Raw genomic sequence first — 19921 nt, 5'->3', positions numbered from 1 at the left:
AGGGAGAGGTTAGAGGGAGGGAAGGAGGGAGAGGAGAGAAGGAGGGGGAGGATGGAGGGAGAGGAGAGAAGGAGGGAGAGGAGAGAAGGAGGGAGAGGATGGATGGAGGGAGAGGAGAGAAGGAGGGAGCGGACAGAGGGAGGGTAGAAGGGAGAGGATAGAGGGAGGGAAGAAGGGAGAGGATATAGGGAGGGAAGAATGTAGAGGATAGAGGTAGGGAAGAAGGGAGAGGATAGAGGGAGGGAAGAAGGGAGAGGATAGAGGGAGGAAAGAAGGGAGAAGATAGAGGGAGGAAAGAAGGGAGAGGATAGATGGAGGGAAGAAGGGAGAGGATAGAGGGAGGGAAGAAGGGAGAGGATAGAGGGAAAGAAGGAGGGAGAGGATAGAGGGAGGAAAGAAGGGAGAGGATAGAAGGAGGAAAGAAGGGAGAGGATAGAGGGAGGGAAGAAGGGAGAGGATAGAGGGAGGGAAGAAGGGAGATGATAGAGGGAGGGAAGAAGGGAGAGGATAGAGGGAAAGAAGGAGGGAGAGGATAGAGGGAGGAAAGAAGGGAGAGGATAGAAGGAGGAAAGAAGGGAGAGGATAGAGGAAAGAAGGGAGAGGATAGAGGGAGGGAAGAAGGGAGAGGATAGAGGGAGGGAAGAAGGGAGAGGATAGAGGGAGGGAAGAAGGGAGGGAAGGAGGGAGAGGATAGAGGGAGGGAAGAAGGGAGAGGATAGAGGGAGGGAAGAAGGGAGAGGATAGAGGGAGGGAAGAAGGGAGAGGATAGAAGGAGGAAAGAAGGGAGAGGATAGAGGGAGGGAAGAAGGGAGAGGATAGAGGGAGAGGATAGAGGGAGGGAAAAAGGGAGGGAAGGAGGGAGAGGATAGAGGGAGGGAAGAAGGGAGAGGATAGAGGGAGGGAAGAAGGGAGAGGATAGAGGGAGGGAAGAAGGGAGAGGATAGAAGGAGGAAAGAAGGGAGAGGATAGAGGGAGGGAAGAAGGGAGAGGATAGAGGGAGATGGATGGAGGGAGAGGAGAGAAGGAGGGAGCAGACAGAGGGAGGGTAGAATGGAGAGGATAGAGGGAGAGAAGGAGGGATAGGATAGAGGGAAAGAAGGAGGGATAGGATAGAGGGAGAGAAGGAGGGATAGGATAGAGGGAGAGAAGGAGGGATATCTAGTAGTAGTTTGTTCTCAACAGCAGGTAGTTTGTGCTCTAATAGTAATGCTCAATAGAGATGGAGAGACAGAGAACCTTCCAGCTGATTGAGTATGGAGGCCTTCAGTATGGCTCCCTGCAGTACATGCTTTACAGTATTGTATTGCATCAGTATTGCTCCTTACAATACATGGTGACAGTTTTGTATGAATCAGTATGGCTCCCTGCAGTACATGGTTTACACTACAGGGCTCAACATTAAGGCAAGTAAAAAACAATGTTTAAAAACGAGTCGCACAACCAGAATATAGATTTCAGTTGTCTGAATGGACAAGTAAAAAAATCACAATATCAAACGATTACTCCGATCAGCGTTGGATCAGGCAGAAGCTGCCGCAGCATGACATTCTGGGTCATTTACCCATATTCCCACACTGAATAAAAAGAAACGCAACATGCAACATTTTACAAGATTTTACTGAGTTACAGTTCATATAAGGGAATCAGCACATTTGTATTAATGAATTAGGCCCTAATCTATATATTTCACATGACTGAGAATACAGATATCTGTTGGTCACAGATACCTTAATAAACGGTAGGGGCGTGGATCAGAAAACCAGTCAGTATCTGGTGTGACCACCATTTGCCTCATGCAGCACGACACATCTCCTTTCCATGGAGTTGATCATGCTGTTGATAGTGGCCTGTAGAATGTTGTCCCACTCCTCTTCAATGGCTGTGGGAAGTTGCTGGATATTGGCAGGAAATGGAACACACTGTTGTACACGTCGATCCAGAGCATCCCAAACATGCTCAATGGATGACATGTCTGGTGAGTATACAGGCCATGAAAGAACTGGGACATTTTCAGCTTCCAGGAATTCTTGCGACATTGGGCCATGCATTATCATGCTGAAACTTGATACGTACTTTAGTAATTTTCAGCCCCCCTTTTGGCCGATGTCGTTACGGGCCTTTTTTGGGGAGTCAAAAATCAGTTTTACTAAAACCGTTAATGTCAAGTCCTGCACTAGTGTCAGTATTCCTCCCTACAGTACACTTTACAGTAGTATTCCTCCCTACAGTACACTTTACAGTAGTATTCCTCTCTACAGTACACTTTACAGTAGTATTCCTCTCTACAGTACACTTTACAGCAGTATTCCTCTCTACAGTACACTTTACAGTAGTATTCCTCCCTACAGTACACTTTACAGTAGTATTCCTCCCTACAGTACACTTTACAGTAGTATTCCTCCCTACAGTACACTTTACAGTAGTATTCCTCCCTACAGTACACTTTACAGTAGTATTCCTCCCTACAGTACACTTTACAGTAGTATTTCTCCCTACAGTACACTTTACAGTAGTATTCCTCCCTACAGTACACTTTACAGTAGTATTCCTCCCTACAGTACACTTTACAGTAGTATTCCTCCCTACAGTACACTTTACAGTATTGTATATATCAGTAGTTCTCCTTACAGAACATGATTTACAGTAGTATTGCTCTCTACAGTACATGATTTACAGTAGTATTGCTCTCTACAGTACATGATTTACAGCATTGTATATATCAGTATTGCTCCCTACAATGCATGCTTTACAGTAGTATTGCTCCCTACAGTACATGATTTACAGCAGTATTGCTCCCTACAGTACATGGTTTACAGCAGTATTGCTCCCTACAGTACATGGTTTACAGCATTGTATATATCAGTATTGCTCCCTACAGTACATGGTTTACAGTAGTATTGCTCCCTACAGTACATGATTTACAGCATTGTATATATCAGTATTGCTCCCTACAGTACATGGTTTACAGTAGGAACAGTTCAATCAGCTAGACAGGAACTGGAAGGCCTGGAAACAGGATGCAGCGGCTGGCGAGGAGTGTTTGGAAATGATCAGTAAAAATAATCAAACATGGTGCGAGTGTTAATGAGGGAGAACGCCCATGGTGTCTCGTGTGTGTGTGTGTGTGTGTGTGTGTGTGGTGTATCTCTCCCTCCTATAGCAGTTAATGATGATGGATGATATAGTTAAGGAAGGCTGTGAACAGCTGTGTTTGGGGTAAAGCAGGATTGTAATAGAGGACAGAATCTGTCCACTAGAGCTTAACAATATCCCTCTTCAGCCGTCTAGGATGAGAGATCTACCGTCGTGATACAAGACATATGAAACATCCAACAAGCTCTGTCTCCCTGCAGAATAAGACGCTTTCTCCAAACATCAGGTCTGGAGTGATTTCTCTGGGAACATCAACCGTTGACTGGCATTGCGTTCCCCCTCTACCAGTGTACATCACCATCAATAGAACTGTGACATACTCATGACCTGAGGCCCCTTTTAAAGGCAGAGTGTGTGAGTGCGTGTTTTTGTGTATTCCATGGGTTTTCTCCTGTTCTTTGCCCTGCAGCCCATATTACAGTTCATCCTGTCATTATCCCATAAGGAGGCCTGTGTGATCCGGTCATTACGTGACTCCAGATCTGAGCTATGAAGTGTGTGTGTGTGTGTGTGTGTGTGTGTCTTTGCGTGCGAGTGTGTGCGTGTGTGTGTGCGTTTGAGCTTTATCCGTGTCTCATTCTCAGCTTGATGACACACCTCGGAATTCTCTGCCCTTGCCTGAGGACAGGGAATGTTCTCTCATATCCGCATGGATCAGTGTGTGCGTTGTGAGCGGGAGCGTTTTAGCTGTGTGTGTGTGTGTGTGTGTGTGTGTGTGTGTGTTTTAGCAGTGAGGGTGTGTGAACCATTAAGAAGGACTCCTAGGTTTGCAGCTCCTCTGCTCAAGGTGTAAGGAGGATGAAAGAGGTGTGCTGAGACAGACGGAGAGACCGGCATAGCCAGCCCTGCCCTGTAGGCGTCCACTGACCTGCCTGCATCCCAGACTCCTAGCTCTGAGATGATGCGGCTCAGATCTGGGTGTGCCACACCACCGCTACACACCTGCTCTGGCCTCCTCTCCTGGGCCTCTCCCAATCCAGACGTGCTTTATGGATGAAGGAAAGGGAACAAGTTGTAGTGTTTGGAGATGTTATATACAATAGCTCCAGTGTAATAATCAGTATATAAAAGTTTCCCGGTAGATATATGGGAGGTACTTGTACTCAGTTTTATTTCTTAAAGTGTGTAGGTGTTTCTGTATCTTAGAAGTATGTTCGAATTCATTGTAATGGCAGTCAGATGTCCAGGTCCATTGTGGGACCACTGGATCAACGCAAGGACTTTTCTCTCATGAAACTGTTGAGTTCCTCTGTGATAGAGAGCAGAGCAGCAGTCTCCTCACATGGACGGAGATAGATGTGGAATTACTGTTCACATCAGATCTGTGTGTCTGTGTCTCTCCACTGATAGACTCCAGGTTCAGGGATACCCACATAAACAATTCTACAGTTTAATATTCTGAAAAAAAATGGAAGATTAAAAATCAACTGGCAGTTCCTTTTGTCTTTACCATCAACAATCATCTGACAAGCAATAACACATTCCCAGATAGTGGCTTGCTCTACTCAGACAATTGTGTAACTGAAGAATATTGTGTGACAGGCTAGGAACCAAACTTTTGGTCAGTTTCCCTGGGCACCGTTATTAGGGTAGGATATGCAGGAAATGTATAAAACACCCCTTGGACATGTCACAGATTATCCATTATATTGACCAGAAACTGAAGTTTCCTTGCTAACAATGAAAAGAAGGCCTGGAGGTTGTCTTCAAAAGTGGAAGGCAGCCGGGAGGAGGCAAGATCAGGTGGGACCATTCAAGCCAATCAGAGTGCAGATGCTCGTGTGAACAGCAGACGTAATTCCGATATAAAGTGTTTCTGAGATGTCATGTGTCCTACTTATATCAGTACACTCGTAACATCCTTATCATTACCAAACTTTTATTCAATCAAATAAGCCAAATGTAACAAATAAGCCATTCACCTCTTTTGTTAACCAAGTATTGACCTCCATAGAAACGTCCTCACTTGGTAAGCGACAAACACTAAAACCTAAGCCGCCTGCTTGAGAAGACAGCTTTTGGGCCCAGTTATGCCTCTTGCTTCGCCTGTTCCTCTCTGATGTTCAGGTGAGAGTTTTGAACCTGGAATGTCCTTGTGTGTATAGGCTGGTATGGTGTTGGTTCTGTTGGTTAGTTCTGTGAACAACCATTTTGTGACCCTGCTGTCTTGAATAAATGTTCGGGGTGTGGTCGATTTTGTTCTGAATGGTATGTGTTGCGTTTGACCATCAGTGAGTTTATTCAAGACGTTCATTATGTAAAAGCACTGCAATAATGCCCTTTTGCCTTCAGTTGGATTGTTTGGAGAAGCTTTTCTGGTTTGAGGTCCAGGCGGTTTATTGACAGTCTTTTTAAGTACAGTCATTTGCATTCTAAAATATATATATATTGTGTATGTAAAGGCAGTGGTTAACTGTTCTTTCTTTCCTACCATCAGAAGTACAGTATTGTCTGTCACTGTATTTGGTCATCTTGTGAACTTGGTTAGAATCTCCGTGTAAGCACTGTTGTATTTCAGAAAGCGATCTAGTGGAAGTAACAGATCTAAGAAATCATTTTGGTGTACTCTTGGTAATGTGTTATTTATGTGTCGAACAAGCCAACCTAATCCTCTAAGCTTTAGTAAACTTGACTTGTTGTTTATATCTGCCTCTGTACTGTTTTTCTGTCATGGGCCTGGAACCTGTCTAACGTTTAGATGTTACAATTATAGTTTAAAGTGTGTATTTTTACTAAGGTGTTGTCTGGTCTGTTACATTGGTCAGAACTGTTGACCCAACTCCATAGGTGGCCTGTCACAAACCTGTGTGTTATAGGTCCTGATTGAGGTGTTCTCTTCATTAAACAGTAACTGGTATAGTGTCATAGGTCCTGATTGAGGTGTTCCCTTCATTAAACAGTAACTGGTATAGTGTCATAGGTCCTGATTGGGGTTTTCCCCTCATTAAACAGTAACTGGTATAGTGTCTTATGTCCTGATTGAGGTGTTCCCCTCATTAAACAGTAACTGGTATAGTATCTTATCTCCTGATTGAGGTGTTCCCCTCATTAAACAGTAACTGGTATAGTGTCTTATGTCCTGGTTGAGGTGTTCCCCTCATTAAACAGTAACTGGTATAGTATATTATGTCCTGATTGAGGTGTTCCCCTCATTAAACAGTAACTGGTATAGTGTCTTATGTCCTGATTGAGGTGTTCCCCTCATTAAACAGTAACTGGTATAGTGTCTTATGTCCTGATTGAGGTGTTCTCTTCATTAAACAGTAACTGGTATAGTATCTTATGTCCTGATTGAGGTGTTCTCTTCATTAAACAGTAACTGGTATAGTATCTTATGTCCTGATTGAGGTGTTCCCCTCATTAAACAGTAACTGGTATAGTATATTATGTCCTGATTGAGGTGTTCCCTTCATTAAACAGTAACTGGTATAGTGTCTTATGTCCTGATTGAGGTGTTCCCCTCATTAAACAGTAACTGGTATAGTATCTTATGTCCTGATTGAGGTGTTCTCTTCATTAAACAGTAACTGGTATAGTGTCTTATGTCCTGATTGAGGTGTTCCCCTCATTAAACAGTAACTGGTATAGTATCTTATGTCCTGATTGAGGTGTTCCCTTCATTAAACAGTAACTGGTATAGTGTCTTATCTCCTGATTGAGGTGTTCCCTTCATTAAACAGTAACTGGTATAGTGTCTTATGTCCTGATTGAGGTGTTCCCCTCATTAAACAGTAACTGGTATAGTATATTATGTCCTGATTGAGGTGTTCCCCTCATTAAACAGTAACTGGTATAGTGTCTTATGTCCTGATTGAGGTGTTCCCCTCATTAAACAGTAACTGGTATAGTATCTTATGTCCTGATTGAGGTGTTCTCTTCATTAAACAGTAACTGGTATAGTGTCTTATGTCCTGATTGAGGTGTTCCCCTCATTAAACAGTAACTGGTATAGTGTCTTATGTCCTGATTGAGGTGTTCCCTTCATTAAACAGTAACTGGTATAGTATCTTATGTCCTGATTGAGGTGTTCCCTTCATTAAACAGTAACTGGTATAGTGTCTTATGTCCTGATTGAGGTGTTCCCCTCATTAAACAGTAACTGGTATAGTGTCTTATGTCCTGATTGAGGTGTTCCCCTCATTAAACAGTAACTGGTATAGTGTCTTATGTCCTGATTGAGGTGTTCCCCTCATTAAACAGTAACTGGTATAGTATCTTATGTCCTGATTGAGGTGTTCCCCTCATTAAACAGTAACTGGTATAGTATCTTATGTCCTGGTTGAGGTGTTCCCTTCATTAAACAGTAACTGGTATAGTGTCTTATGTCCTGATTGAGGTGTTCCCCTCATTAAACAGTAACTGGTATAGTATCTTATGTCCTGATTGAGGTGTTCCCCTCATTAAACAGTAACTGGTATAGTATATTATGTCCTGATTGAGGTGTTCCCCTCATTAAACAGTAACTGGTATAGTATATTATGTCCTGATTGAGGTGTTCCCTTCATTAAACAGTAACTGGTATAGTGTCTTATCTCCTGATTGAGGTGTTCCCCTCATTAAACAGTAACTGGTATAGTGTCTTATGTCCTGATTGAGGTTTTCCCCTCATTAAACAGTAACTGGTATAGTCAGGAAGTAGTGCCATTTTAGCTAACCCTAGTTAGCAGGTGTTACAACAATATACAATATACAGTCATGTCCACAAATACACTACAGTCATGTCCACAAAAACAGTGAATACTATGGTATGTAAATATAGTAATGCTACTGTATTTAGACAATAGTATTTTTTTAGGGCAAATTAAACACCAATTACTCTAATATTATCTGTTGATTTGGGATGATTCATTTCACAGCAGATGTATTCATGTATTTGGCACGTTGTTGCCATACTCCCGGATAACACACACGCTGTCTGACTACAACTCATCACAGCAACCAGAGACAACCAACTGCACCGTCCTGCTTCAGGAGAAGAAAAACTGTGCAGTGAGCATGTTGTCTGTATTTCCTTCCAAAGCAGGTTCAGCATTGTGTTTAGAAAGGTCCATGAGGTAGAACATAAGAAGCAACACCCAGGTCACTGACTTGAGTGAGTGAGTGACTGAGTGAGTGAGTGGGTGAGTGAGTGGGTGAGTGAGTGAGTGAGTGAGTGAGTGAGTGAGTGAGTGAGTGAGTGAGTGAGTGAGTGAGTGAGTGACCGACCGACCGACCGACCGAATGACTTACTTGGCACTTCGGTACCGCTTGCCATGCGGTAGCAGAGAGAACAGTCTATGACTGGGGTTGCTGGAGTCTTTGACAATTTTTAGGGCCTCCCTCTGACACCGCCTGGTATAGAGGTCCTAGATGGCAGGAAGCTTGGCCCCGGTGATGTACTGGGCCGTACGCACTACCCTCTGTAGTGCATTGAGGTTGGAGGCCGAGCAGTTGCCATACCAGGCAGTAATGCAATCCGTCAAAATGCTCTCAATGGTGCAGCTGCTTTTGAGGATCTGAGGACCCATGCCAAATTGTTTCAGTCCCCTGAGGGGGAATAGGCGTTGTCGTGCTTTCTTCACGACTGTCTTGGTGTGTTTGGACCATGTTAGTTTGTTGGTGATGTGGACACCAAGGAATTTGAAGCTTTCAACCTGCTCCACTACAGCCCCGTCGATGAGAATGGTGGCGTGCCCGGTCCTCCTTTTCCTGTAGTCCACAATCATCTCCTTAGTCTTGATCACATTGAGGGAGAGATTGTTGTCCTTGCACCACATGGTCAGGTCTCTGACCTCCTCCCTATAGGCTGTTTCATCGTTGTCGGTGATCAGGCCTACCACTGTTGTCATCAGCAAACTTAACGATGGCCATGCAGTCATGAGTGAACAGGGAGTACAGGAGGGGTCTGAGCATGCACCCCTGAGCTTTGTATCATGCCTGCCTAAGGGTTTGTAATGTCCATTGAGGTGAGAAGGCAGAAGGTATAATTCCTGACCTGTTACTTTGTACAATACTGTGGTATTCTCATGCTCTCTGGTACTTTTGAATGTGGTCTCCTCATATAGTCTCCTAGTTGTTTATTGGACCCAAAGCCGACTCGAGGTTTTATACCTTTGCAGATTTGGCTGCCAGAAAAACTTTTATGATGAAACGTGAAGCAGAAAAAGGGAGGTGAAGACTAACAGTGCTGGTGTTTTCTTTAAACCGCTGTTTTACTTAGCAAACCAACGTCCAAAAAGCAGATTTGGCTGTCATTTGAAATATGAAAGGGGAGGTGAAGTGGGGGAGTGTGTGTGTGTGTGTGTGTAGGTGTGTGTGTGTGTGCGCGTATATGCGCGAGACTGTGTTTGTGTGTCCAGGGCTGCACACATACTATGCATGTATGCGTATGTGAGAATGATAGTGTGTATGAATGAGTGTGTGAGAATGATAGTGTGTATGAATGACTGTGTGCGCATTTGCATCTCACTTTGCCAAGAATTAATAGTTTTGCAACCACGAAATCTTGAAAACATATCAAAACCTTTTTAAATGATCTGGTGTTGAGTGAGGGGCTGGGAGGCTTACGCTGGGGTTTGGAGAGATAGGGCGATGGATGTGTTTTTAATTCATCTATGCACCGGCACGCCTCGATGCAATCTCCCCCGTCCCCGTCGGATTTGGACTGAGCCAGGCCGGACTGGACTGCTCCCTCTCTTTCTTTCTCTTCCTCCCATCTCTCTTTCTTTCTCTCCCCACCTCTCTCTCTCTCTGGGCTGATCTATTCCCGACTCCCCCTCTCTGAGCCAATGAAACACTGTAATTACAAAACAGAATGTCCACGCCAGCATCCAATAGCTCGGGCCAAACGAGTCCCTGGTTGCCGTGGAGACAGCAGGCGTTCTGTTTTGCGTGTTGTCACAGGGCAGCGTGGCGTTGAGAAATGTGGGATGGACCCCAAAAACAATGTTTGGCGGGACTGGAGGGATCCCAACCCCTCTGTTTCTCCTCACAACTCACACCTACTGATGTACACTGGAAGAATCCTAGGAAGAGGGAGGGAGGGAGAAGGAGAGGGGGAGGGAGAAGGAGAGGGGGGAGGGAGATAGAGACGGGGATGGAGAGATGGCTTTCATCACTTCACAAGATCTCCCTGTCTCACCAGAGAGAGAGAGAGAGCGAGAGAGAGAGAGAGAGAGAGGGAGAGAGAGAGAGAGGGGCCTTTAGTCTCCACAACATACATTTAGCTCCATATCCATCATCTCAGCAGTGTATATGTTGACAGAGAGCTCTACAGTGCATTACTGGGTGAAGTAGCATTTTCACGTTCACTGAAGGAGATGACGGTAGTTTCAACGTGCTACAGTGATTACAATATCTACCAGGAGGTCTACCCCTCCTCACTCTCTCTCTCTCTCTCTCCTTTCCTCTGTCTCTGTGTTTCAGGGAATGTGATTCTGTCCCAGGCACCTAGGGCGTGCTATAAGAGGGTATTACCATTCAGAGACTAGTGTATCACAGCTTAGTGAGTGATCTGAGGGATTTCCTGCTCACCGACGCTTACACATTCTTTCTAAATTGCTCTTTGCCAGGTGGGGGGGGGGATTAGATACTCACACACACATAGACAGGCACTCTCTCTCACTCACACACACACACACACACACACACACACACACACACACACACACCTGAGATGTCCAGTCCAGAGAGTCGGATTAGGGGTGTCAGTGCAGTGTGTGAGTGCCAGGGAGAGAAGGACAGAGCAGGCCTCAGTAGCAGGGTCTGGGACACTGCCAGCCAGGTAATATGAGATACATACTTTCCCATCTTACACCTGGGGGTACCAGCCTGGTGCTAATGGCTCTGAGAGAACCTCTATCACTGCATGTTACACACACACATGCTGTATCTTCTCTCTCTCTGTGGAAATGCCCTGTAAAGTCTCTGAAATATGTTCCATCAAACCCTTAAAACATTCACACCATCTCCTCTGAGCCCACCCCAGGCTTGTTAAAATGCCCGATAACAAGTTCACATAGACGGACACATGCACACAGACAGACCTTGGAAGTTGAATTAAACAAGGGTAGCCTGGTTTCACATGGCGCTGATGACTACCCAGCAGCAGTAGCACGGCTCCATGGCAACACAACCTGTTAATGTAATCAGCACTAGCAGTCTGACACTCTGACAGCCAGCTCAGAGTGAGACTCTAGACACTACAATGTGGAGAAATGTCCAAAGAATGTTGATGTTAGGCAGTGAGGATTGATACCTGTACAGTATATGCCCAATAACAACAGAGAACCCTGTAGTCTGTGGTACATACTGTGGGTTCATATAGCTAATATACTGGAATAAAGAAGTGAATATCTCTCTCTCTGTCGCTCTCTATCTCTCTCCCTCTGTCTCTTTCTCTGTCTCTGCCTCACTCTCTCTCTCCTCTCTTTCTGTGTTTCTGTCTATCTTTCTCTGTCTTTCTCTGCCTCACTCTCTCTCTCCTCTCTTTCTGTGTTTCTGTCTATATTTCTCTTTCTGTGTTTCTGTCTATCTTTCTCTTTCTGTGTTTCTGTCTCTCCTCTCTTTATGTGTTTCTGTCTCTCTCCTCTCTTTCTGTGTTTCTGTCTATCTTTCTCTTTCTGTCTCTGTCTGTCCCTCTACATGTCTTTCTGTCTCTCCTTTCTCTCTGTCTTTGTTCAATAAGAGCTAGTTTAATCTGAGCCCTCCTTTCTCTCTGTCTTATTTTATGCTGTGGTTGTTACATTGTAGCCTTGTTCAATAAGAGCTAGTTTAATCTGAGCCCTCCTATCTCTCTCTCTCCCAGGTGGATGCGTTGCGTGTTCGTCTGGAAGAAAAGGAGTCCTTCCTCAGTATGAAGACCCAGCAGCTCCAGGACCTGACGGAGGAGAAGGACACGCTGGCCGGAGAGATCCGGGACATGAAGGATATGCTGGATGTTAAGGAGAGGAAGGTCAACATCTTGCAGAAGAAGGTGTGTGTGTGAATGTGACTAGCTGTTCTCCAATAGTGTTAATTACAACTAATTAGCCCACTAGTTTGGGGAGTCACCACTGAGTATGACCCCGGAGACATCCTTCTCTCAGCACACACACGCATAAGCACACACACACGGAAACACACACGCTACCTGAAGTGTAGGTTGAAGAGGAAGCCAGTCAAACGATGTACCCTTAGGAGAGGAAGTCGGCCCTGTGAGAAGGTCTCATACTTATAGAACTGTTTCTGACTTTATTCAATTGAATTAAGTGACTACAGTATTTGTTGACATCACATCATCACTAATGCTGATGGGTCCCTGACAGGACAGAAAAGAAAGGCGCACTCATATCCATCCTAGTTTGATATAAATGAGCTCGTTAGGCAGTGGGCGTGAGACAGAGCCCATGGGTCGAAGGTAAGAGGCTAATTAGGAATGGCTACATCAGATAGTAACTAAAGGGCATCTTTACTCATACATACGGCATGGACAGGATCCCATGGACAGGAACCCCCCCCCCCCCCCCCCAACCTCTTTTAACCCCATTAAACACAGCAAGGGAAAGCGATGGAGGAGGAAAGAGGCAGAAGAGGGAGAGTAGAGAGGAACCTTTACGTGTGTGTAATTGGCCCATAGAGGACAGGAACACACACCGGGTGGCCATGGGTCTGTCTGCAGAATTAACCTTATAAAAGCTTCTGAAGCCATGCATGTGTGTGTGTGTGAGGAGTGACATCACAGCGACATGTTTAGACAGTGTTGTGTACAGTAGCCCTGTGAAGGCACAGATAGACTGACTTAGCCCAGACTAAAGAACTTGTCCCAGGTGTTCCAGTCCATTACTCCCTGACTAAACACTCTGCACTGCATAGGAGGAGCCCTGCCTTCTGATTGGTTTGCCAAATTTCCTGGTTCCCATAGATCCATGAGGGCTGTAATTTACAGTGTGGTCCATGGGGGCGGGTCAGAGAGAAGCTGAGGGTCACTGCTAATTTCCTCCCCTTCTCTGGGGTCCATCACTCATAATTGGCCCCTGGTGAAAGACTCTTCTTCCCTGAAATAAAGCAACAAGAGAGGAATAGAAGAGGCCTTGACCTACACTAACATGTCCCCACCTTATTGATTGACTGACTGAATGGCCGGCTGACTGAATGGCAGACTGACTGACTGACTGACTGACTGACTGAATGGCAGACTGATGGAATGGTCAACAGACTGAATGGCTGACTGACTGACTGACTGACTGAAAGGCTGACTGAATAGCTGGCTGCCTGGCTGGCTAACTGACTGAATAGCTTACTGACTGAATGGCTTACTGACTGACTGACTGAATGGATGACTGAATGGCTGACTGACCAACTGAATGGCTGACTGACCGGCTGACTTGCTGAATGGCTGACCGAATGGCTGAATGGTTGAATGACTTATTGGCTGAACGGCTTGCTGACTGGCTGGCTGGCTGATTGAGCGGCTGGCTGACTGAACGGCTGGCTGACTGACTGGCTGAATGGCTGACTGACTGAATGGCTGACCAACCGACTGACTGGCTGACTTGCTGACTAACCAGCTGACTGACCGGCTGGCTGACCGACTGACTGAATGGCTGACCGACTGAATAGCTGACTGACTGTCTGACTGACTGTCTGACTGACCGGCTGATTGACTGGCTGACTGAATGGCTGACTGATTGTTTGGCTGGCTGAATGACTGGCTGGCTGACCGACTGACCGAACGGCTTGCTGACTGACTGACTGATTGACTGGCTGACTGACCAGCTGACTGGCTGACTGACCGACTGAATGGCTGACTGACCGACTGAATGGTTGACTGACCGGCTGGCTGAATGGCTGACTGACCAGCTGACTGACCGGCTGACTGGCTGACTGACCGACTGAATGGCTGACTTGACTGTCTGACTTCTTAATTTTTTGGGTCTGTTTGACTGACCTGAATGGCTGATTGACTGACTGGCTGACTGAACGGCTGGCTGACTGAACGGCTGGCTGACTGACTGGCTGACCAATTGACTGACTGGCTGAATGGCTGACTGACCGACTGACTGACCAGCTGACTTGCTGACTGATTGGCTGACCGACTGACTGACTTTTTTATTTTTTTGTTTAACTAGGCTGACTGACTTGCTGGCTAAATGGCTGACTGACTGGCTGGCTGAATAACTGACTGAATGGCTGGCTGACTGACCGGCTGACTGACTGGCTGACTAACTGAGTGACTGACTGAGTTACTAAATGATTGAATGACTTGCTGGCTGACCGACTGAATAGCTTGCTGACTGACCGACTGACCGAATGGGGCGGCAGGGTAGCCTAGTGGTTAGAGCGTTGGACTAGTAACAAGTTCAACTCCCCGAGCTGACAAGGTACAAATCTGTCGTTCTGCCCCTGAACAGGCAGTTAACCCACTGTTCCTAGGCAGTCATTGAAAATAAGAATTTGTTAACTGACTTACCTGGTTAACTAAAGGATAAAATAAATGGCTGATTGGCTGACTGAATGGCTGACTGGCAGATCACTGGTGGATAAAGTACCTAACTGTCATACTGTAGTAAAAGTAAAGATACCTTTATAAAGTAAAAGTCACCCAGTAAAATTCTACTTGAGTAAAAGTCTAAAAGTATTTGGAAAGTAAAAGTATAAATAATTTCAAATTCTTTATATTAAGCAAACCAGATGGCACCATTTTCCTGTTTTTTTTATTTACGGAAATCCAGGGGCACACTCCAACAGTCAGACATAATTTACAAACAAAGCATGTTGTGTTTAGTGAGTCCACCAGATCAGAGGCAGTAGGGATGACCAGGGATGTTCTCTGTTTAGTGAGTCTGTCAGATCAGAGGCAGTAGGGATGACCAGGGATGTTCTCTGTTTAGTGAGTCCACCAGATCAGAGGCAGTAGGGATGACCAGGGATGTTCTCTGTTTAGTGAGTCCACCAGATCAGAGGCAGTAGGGATGACCAGGGATGTTCTCTGTTTAGTGAGTCTGTCAGATCAGAGGCAGTAGGGATGACCAGGGATGTTCTCTGTTTAGTGAGTCCTCCAGATCAGAGGCAGTAGGGATGACCAGGGATGTTCTCTGTTTAGTGAGTCCTCCAGATCAGAGGCAGTAGGGATGACCAGGGATGTTCTCTGTTTAGTGAGTCCTCCAGATCAGAGGCAGTAGGGATAACCAGGGATGTTCTCTGTTTAGTGAGTCCACCAGATCAGAGGCAGTAGGGATGACCAGGGATGTTCTCTGTTTAGTGAGTCCTCCAGATCAGAGGCAGTAGGGATGACCAGGGATGTTCTCTGTTTAGTGAGTCCTCCAGATCAGAGGCAGTAGGGATGACCAGGGATGTTCTCTGTTTAGTGAGTCCTCCAGATCAGAGGCAGTAGGGATGACCAGGGATGTTCTCTGTTTAGTGAGTCCTCCAGATCAGAGGCAGTAGGGATGACCAGGGATGTTCTCTGTTTAGTGAGTCCTCCAGATCAGAGGCAGTAGGGATGACCAGGGATGTTCTCTGTTTAGTGAGTCCTCCAGATTAGAGGCATTAGGGATAACCAGGGATGTTCTCTGTTTAGTGAGTCCACCAGATCAGAGGCAGTAGGGATGACCAGGGATGTTCTCTGTTTAGTGAGTCCTCCAGATCAGAGGCAGTAGGGATAACCAGGGATGTTCTCTGTTTAGTGAGTCCACCAGATCAGAGGCAGTAGGGATAACCAGGGATGTTCTGTTAAGTGCCTGAATTTGACTATTTTCTTGTAAGCATTCAAAATGTAACGAGTACTTTTGGGTGTCAGGAAAATGTCTGGCAGGATGAATGGCTGAATGGCTGACTGAATGGCTGAATGGCTGGCTAACTGACTGGCTTACTGAATGGCTGAATGGCTGACTGAATGGCTGACTGAATGGCTGACTGAATGGCTGAATGCCTGGCTAACTGACTGGCTGACTGAATGGCTGACTGAATAGCTGAATGGCTGGCTAACTGACTGGCTTACTGAATGGCTGACTGAATGGCTGAATGCCTGGCTAACTGACTGGCTGACTGAATGGCTGACTGAATGGCTGAATGGCTGACTGAATGGCTGACTGAATGGCTGACTGAATGGCTGACTTGACTGGCTGGCTGGCTGGCTCTTGTAGTTGTGTAACTGTAAGTGCAGCCTACACTGTGTTAGATGAACAGTATCACACTACCCAGCTGTGTCTCTCATAAAGGTCTCATCCCTCCAGGCCTCTCCGGACTAACAGCAGCAGCCCCAGTCAGTCCATTAGGCTGTAAATCACTGAGAATGTGTTCCCCCTGCAGAGAGAGAGGGAGCAGATATCTAAACCAGACAGACAGACACACACACACACACACACACACACACACACACACACACACACACACACACACACACACACACACACACACACATTGGCTGACATGTCACAGATGCAGGCCAGCTCTGGAGATGATATGATGCATCTCTGTGGGTCCGACAGGCTTACTCTTCCCCCTGGAAACAACCCCATTCCAATGCCCACCCAGAGTGTGTGTTTGTGATGATGACGGGTTGGCGTATGTGTGTCTGTTTCTGTTTCTCTCTCTCTGTGTGTGTGTGTGTGTGTGCGTGCGTGCGTGCCGTGTGTGCATGCGTGTTTGTTTGTTTGTCCTGGCATTGTTTTCTCTCCATCCAGTGATTGTAGAGGAAGAACACAGTGATGACTGTTAACATGGTTACAACATATATTAAAATGCTATCCCAAACCAGTCCAGGACACTAATTAAACCCACACTCACATCCACATGTGGAGCTACAGGTGTGAGTACAGAATATGTGGGTACAATAGAGGATCTAGCTCGCCTGCACTCAGCCTGTGCTGCTATAATCAACTGTGATTGGGTTCTGAGGGGCTAACCAGCCGATTGACTAAAGTGCCCTGCTTTAGAACCTACTTTAGAGGAGGACTGCAATCACCCTGTAATGTGTGATACTTAACTTGCTGCAGAAATAACTGCCAGCTGAAACAGGAAGAGAGAGGAAGAGAGAGAGAGACCACAGCCAAGACTTGTTAATATTCTGAATCAGCCTTACCATTAAACAAATCATTTACTCTTAAATATTACAACATAGCATTTTAAAGTATTTTTCCATGTTCAAAATGGTATACTGTACAGCCATACAGTAGGTGCTGCTGCAGTGCCAAAAGTAAGATAAAGTTACCCTTAAACTCTGATCTAAGGACAGTGTGCAATACCCCCTAATGGTTAAGGTTAGGATTTATCCCCCTAATGGTTAAGGTTAGGTTTTATCCCCCTAATGGTTAAGGTTAGGATTTATCCCCCTAATGGTTAAGGTTAGGATTTATGCCCCTAATGGTTAAGCTTAGGATTTATCTCCCTAATGGTTAAGCTTAGGATGTATCCCCCTAATGGTTAAGGTTAGGATTTATCCCCCTAATGGTTAAGGTTAGGATTTATCCCACTCATGGTTAAGGTTAGGATTTATCCCCCTAATGGTTAGGATTTTGGGAGGGTAAGCTGATCCTAGATCTGTAACTGTGGGCAACTTGTTATTGGAGCGAAGGGCCACCTTAACACGGTTGTTTGTCCCCACCCCAGCAGTAGATCGTACTCCCATGAGGTCATTGTTTACATGTGAAGTCTGGACGGATCATTTATAATGGTCAAAGATTTGATTTAGAATGAAAAAAAACCCCAGTATTGTAAATGCATTAAAGAACGAGTGGGAGAGGGTTGTGTGAGCATTGACGCTGACGTAGCTGAAGGCCTGGACAGAGAAACGTCTGTTTTACCCCTGGCCTGTACTACTGTGACCAATACATAATGATGCATTTATTTATTTATTTGTTCATTTTCGTTATTTCGGGGTGCTTGGACACAGTGGCTCAGTTGTGGTGTGGTTTTGGCGTACATGTGTTATTCATGTTCAAACATTGCGGTTGTCTCCATCCATATTCATGCTTCTAGAAGCCAGACGGTCTGTATGGAAGTATAGTATCCTGTATCACATTCACCTCTGTAGGACACACCACCAGTAGGACACACACACTCACTCTGGGTTGACTTGTGTAGAGCACCTACTCAGCCCAGTCAAAACTCTTCTCTGTCCTAGAACCCCAATGGTGGAACCAGCTTCCCCCTGAAGCTAGGACAGTCCCTGCACATCTTCTGAAAACATCTGAAACCCTACCTCATCAAAGAGTATCTTAAATAAGACATCTCAGTCTTTTCCTACTATCCCAACTAGCACTGACTTTGCTGATAACTTCTTTATTTGTGGACAAATGTACTACTACTGTGATATGTTGTTGTCTCACCTACTGTAGATACAGTATCTTAAGATGAATGCACTAACTGTACGTCGCTCTGGATAAATGACTCAAATGTTAATAATGTAGAGTTTTTCTTTAGGTCATTCTGCTATACATACAGAGCAGACTGTGTTAGTGTAGAATCTAGATGTTAGTGTCTAGCAGGTTTAATAGTGGATCATCTTACGGGTGCAGCTCTTTGGCAACATGGGACACTGTCTCCAAGATGATTCTTCCTGGCAGCTCTGTCATCGCTTGCTCTGGCCTAGTTTCATTGGACGCCTTTGATACTGAAAGAGAGAGTAATAGAGACTGTCCCTTCACCTTTCCCCCCTCGCTTTTTTCTCTGTCTAGATTATCTCTACTTGACTGTCCACATACCGTACGTTCCATTTTCCTTTATTCTCTTTCTCTGTGTCTCTACGATCTCCCCGTATCTCATGTTTCAGTTTCTCTTTGTCTTTGTCCTGTGTTGTGGTCTTTACAATGTCGTACAGTTTGGAATACCTGAATAAACTCTCTGGGATTATATGTGGAATATAAAACTGTCAAAGTCACACTTCCTAACTTCCTACATACCTCTATTTTCTCAGAAAGAACCCTTATTCTCCATCTCCTACTCTCCCGCTCTCTCCTGCTCTCTCCCGCTCTCTCCTGCTCTCTCCCGCTCTCTCCTGCTCTCTCCCGCTCTCTCCCGCTCTCTCCTGCTCTCTCTCTCTCTCTACACAACATGTTTTACACCAGCTCAGGACAATCTTGGTCACTGTTGAGTCCCATCCATATGGATGGGTAGGGGACGTCTAGCAGTGGAGGCTTCTGAGGAGAGGAAGGCCCATGAAAATGGATTGAATGGTGCGGATGGAATGGCATCAAAACATGTGTGATGTATTTTATACCATTCCACCTATTCCGCTCCAGCCATTACCATGAGCCAGTCCTCCCCAATTAAGGTTCCACCAACCTCCTGTGACATCTAGTGTGTTGGTAGTCTGATCTTTATGGATGAGTAGGGGACATCTAGTCTGATCAATATGGATGGGTAGGGGGACATCTAGTCTGATCTATATGGATGGGTAGGGGACATCTAGTGTGTTGGTAGTCTCATCTATACTGCTCAAAAATATAAACGCAACATACAATTTCAAATATTTGTCTGAGTTACAGTTCTAATGAGGATATCAGTCAGTAATCTATGGATTTCACATGACTGGGAATACAGATATGTGCTCCTCAGTGGCGCAGCGGTCTAAGGCACTGCAACTTGCGTCATGGAGAGTCTATTGAAACATGGAGCTCCCAGGTGGTCTAAGGCACTGCATCTCAGTGCTAGATGCATCACTACAGACACCATGGTTCGAATCCAGGCTGTATCACAACCGGCCATGATTGGGAGTCCCATAGGGAGGCGCACAATTGGCTCAGTCGTCCGGGTTTGGCCGGTGTAGGCCGTCATTGCCAATAAGAATTTGTTCTTAACTGACATGCCT

At 45.5% G+C, this 19921-nt stretch overlaps 1 protein-coding gene across 1 annotated transcript in view; it reads left to right on the top strand.

Moving 5' to 3' along the window:
- Positions 1 to 19921, top strand: part of LOC110518541 (ERC protein 2-like) — a 488643-nt gene that overhangs the window by 129685 nt on the left and 339037 nt on the right. The window contains exon 7 of the mRNA XM_036947561.1: positions 11939 to 12106. Coding sequence (XP_036803456.1) covers positions 11939 to 12106 — 168 coding nt within the window. The remainder of the gene's footprint in view (positions 1 to 11938; positions 12107 to 19921) is intronic.

The sequence above is a fragment of the Oncorhynchus mykiss genome, chromosome 16 (assembly GCF_013265735.2).
Source record: "Oncorhynchus mykiss isolate Arlee chromosome 16, USDA_OmykA_1.1, whole genome shotgun sequence".
NCBI classification, from domain to species: Eukaryota; Metazoa; Chordata; class Actinopteri; order Salmoniformes; family Salmonidae; genus Oncorhynchus; species Oncorhynchus mykiss.
Note: the sequence above shows the minus strand (reverse complement) of the source record. Positions and strands in the feature narration are given on the sequence as shown.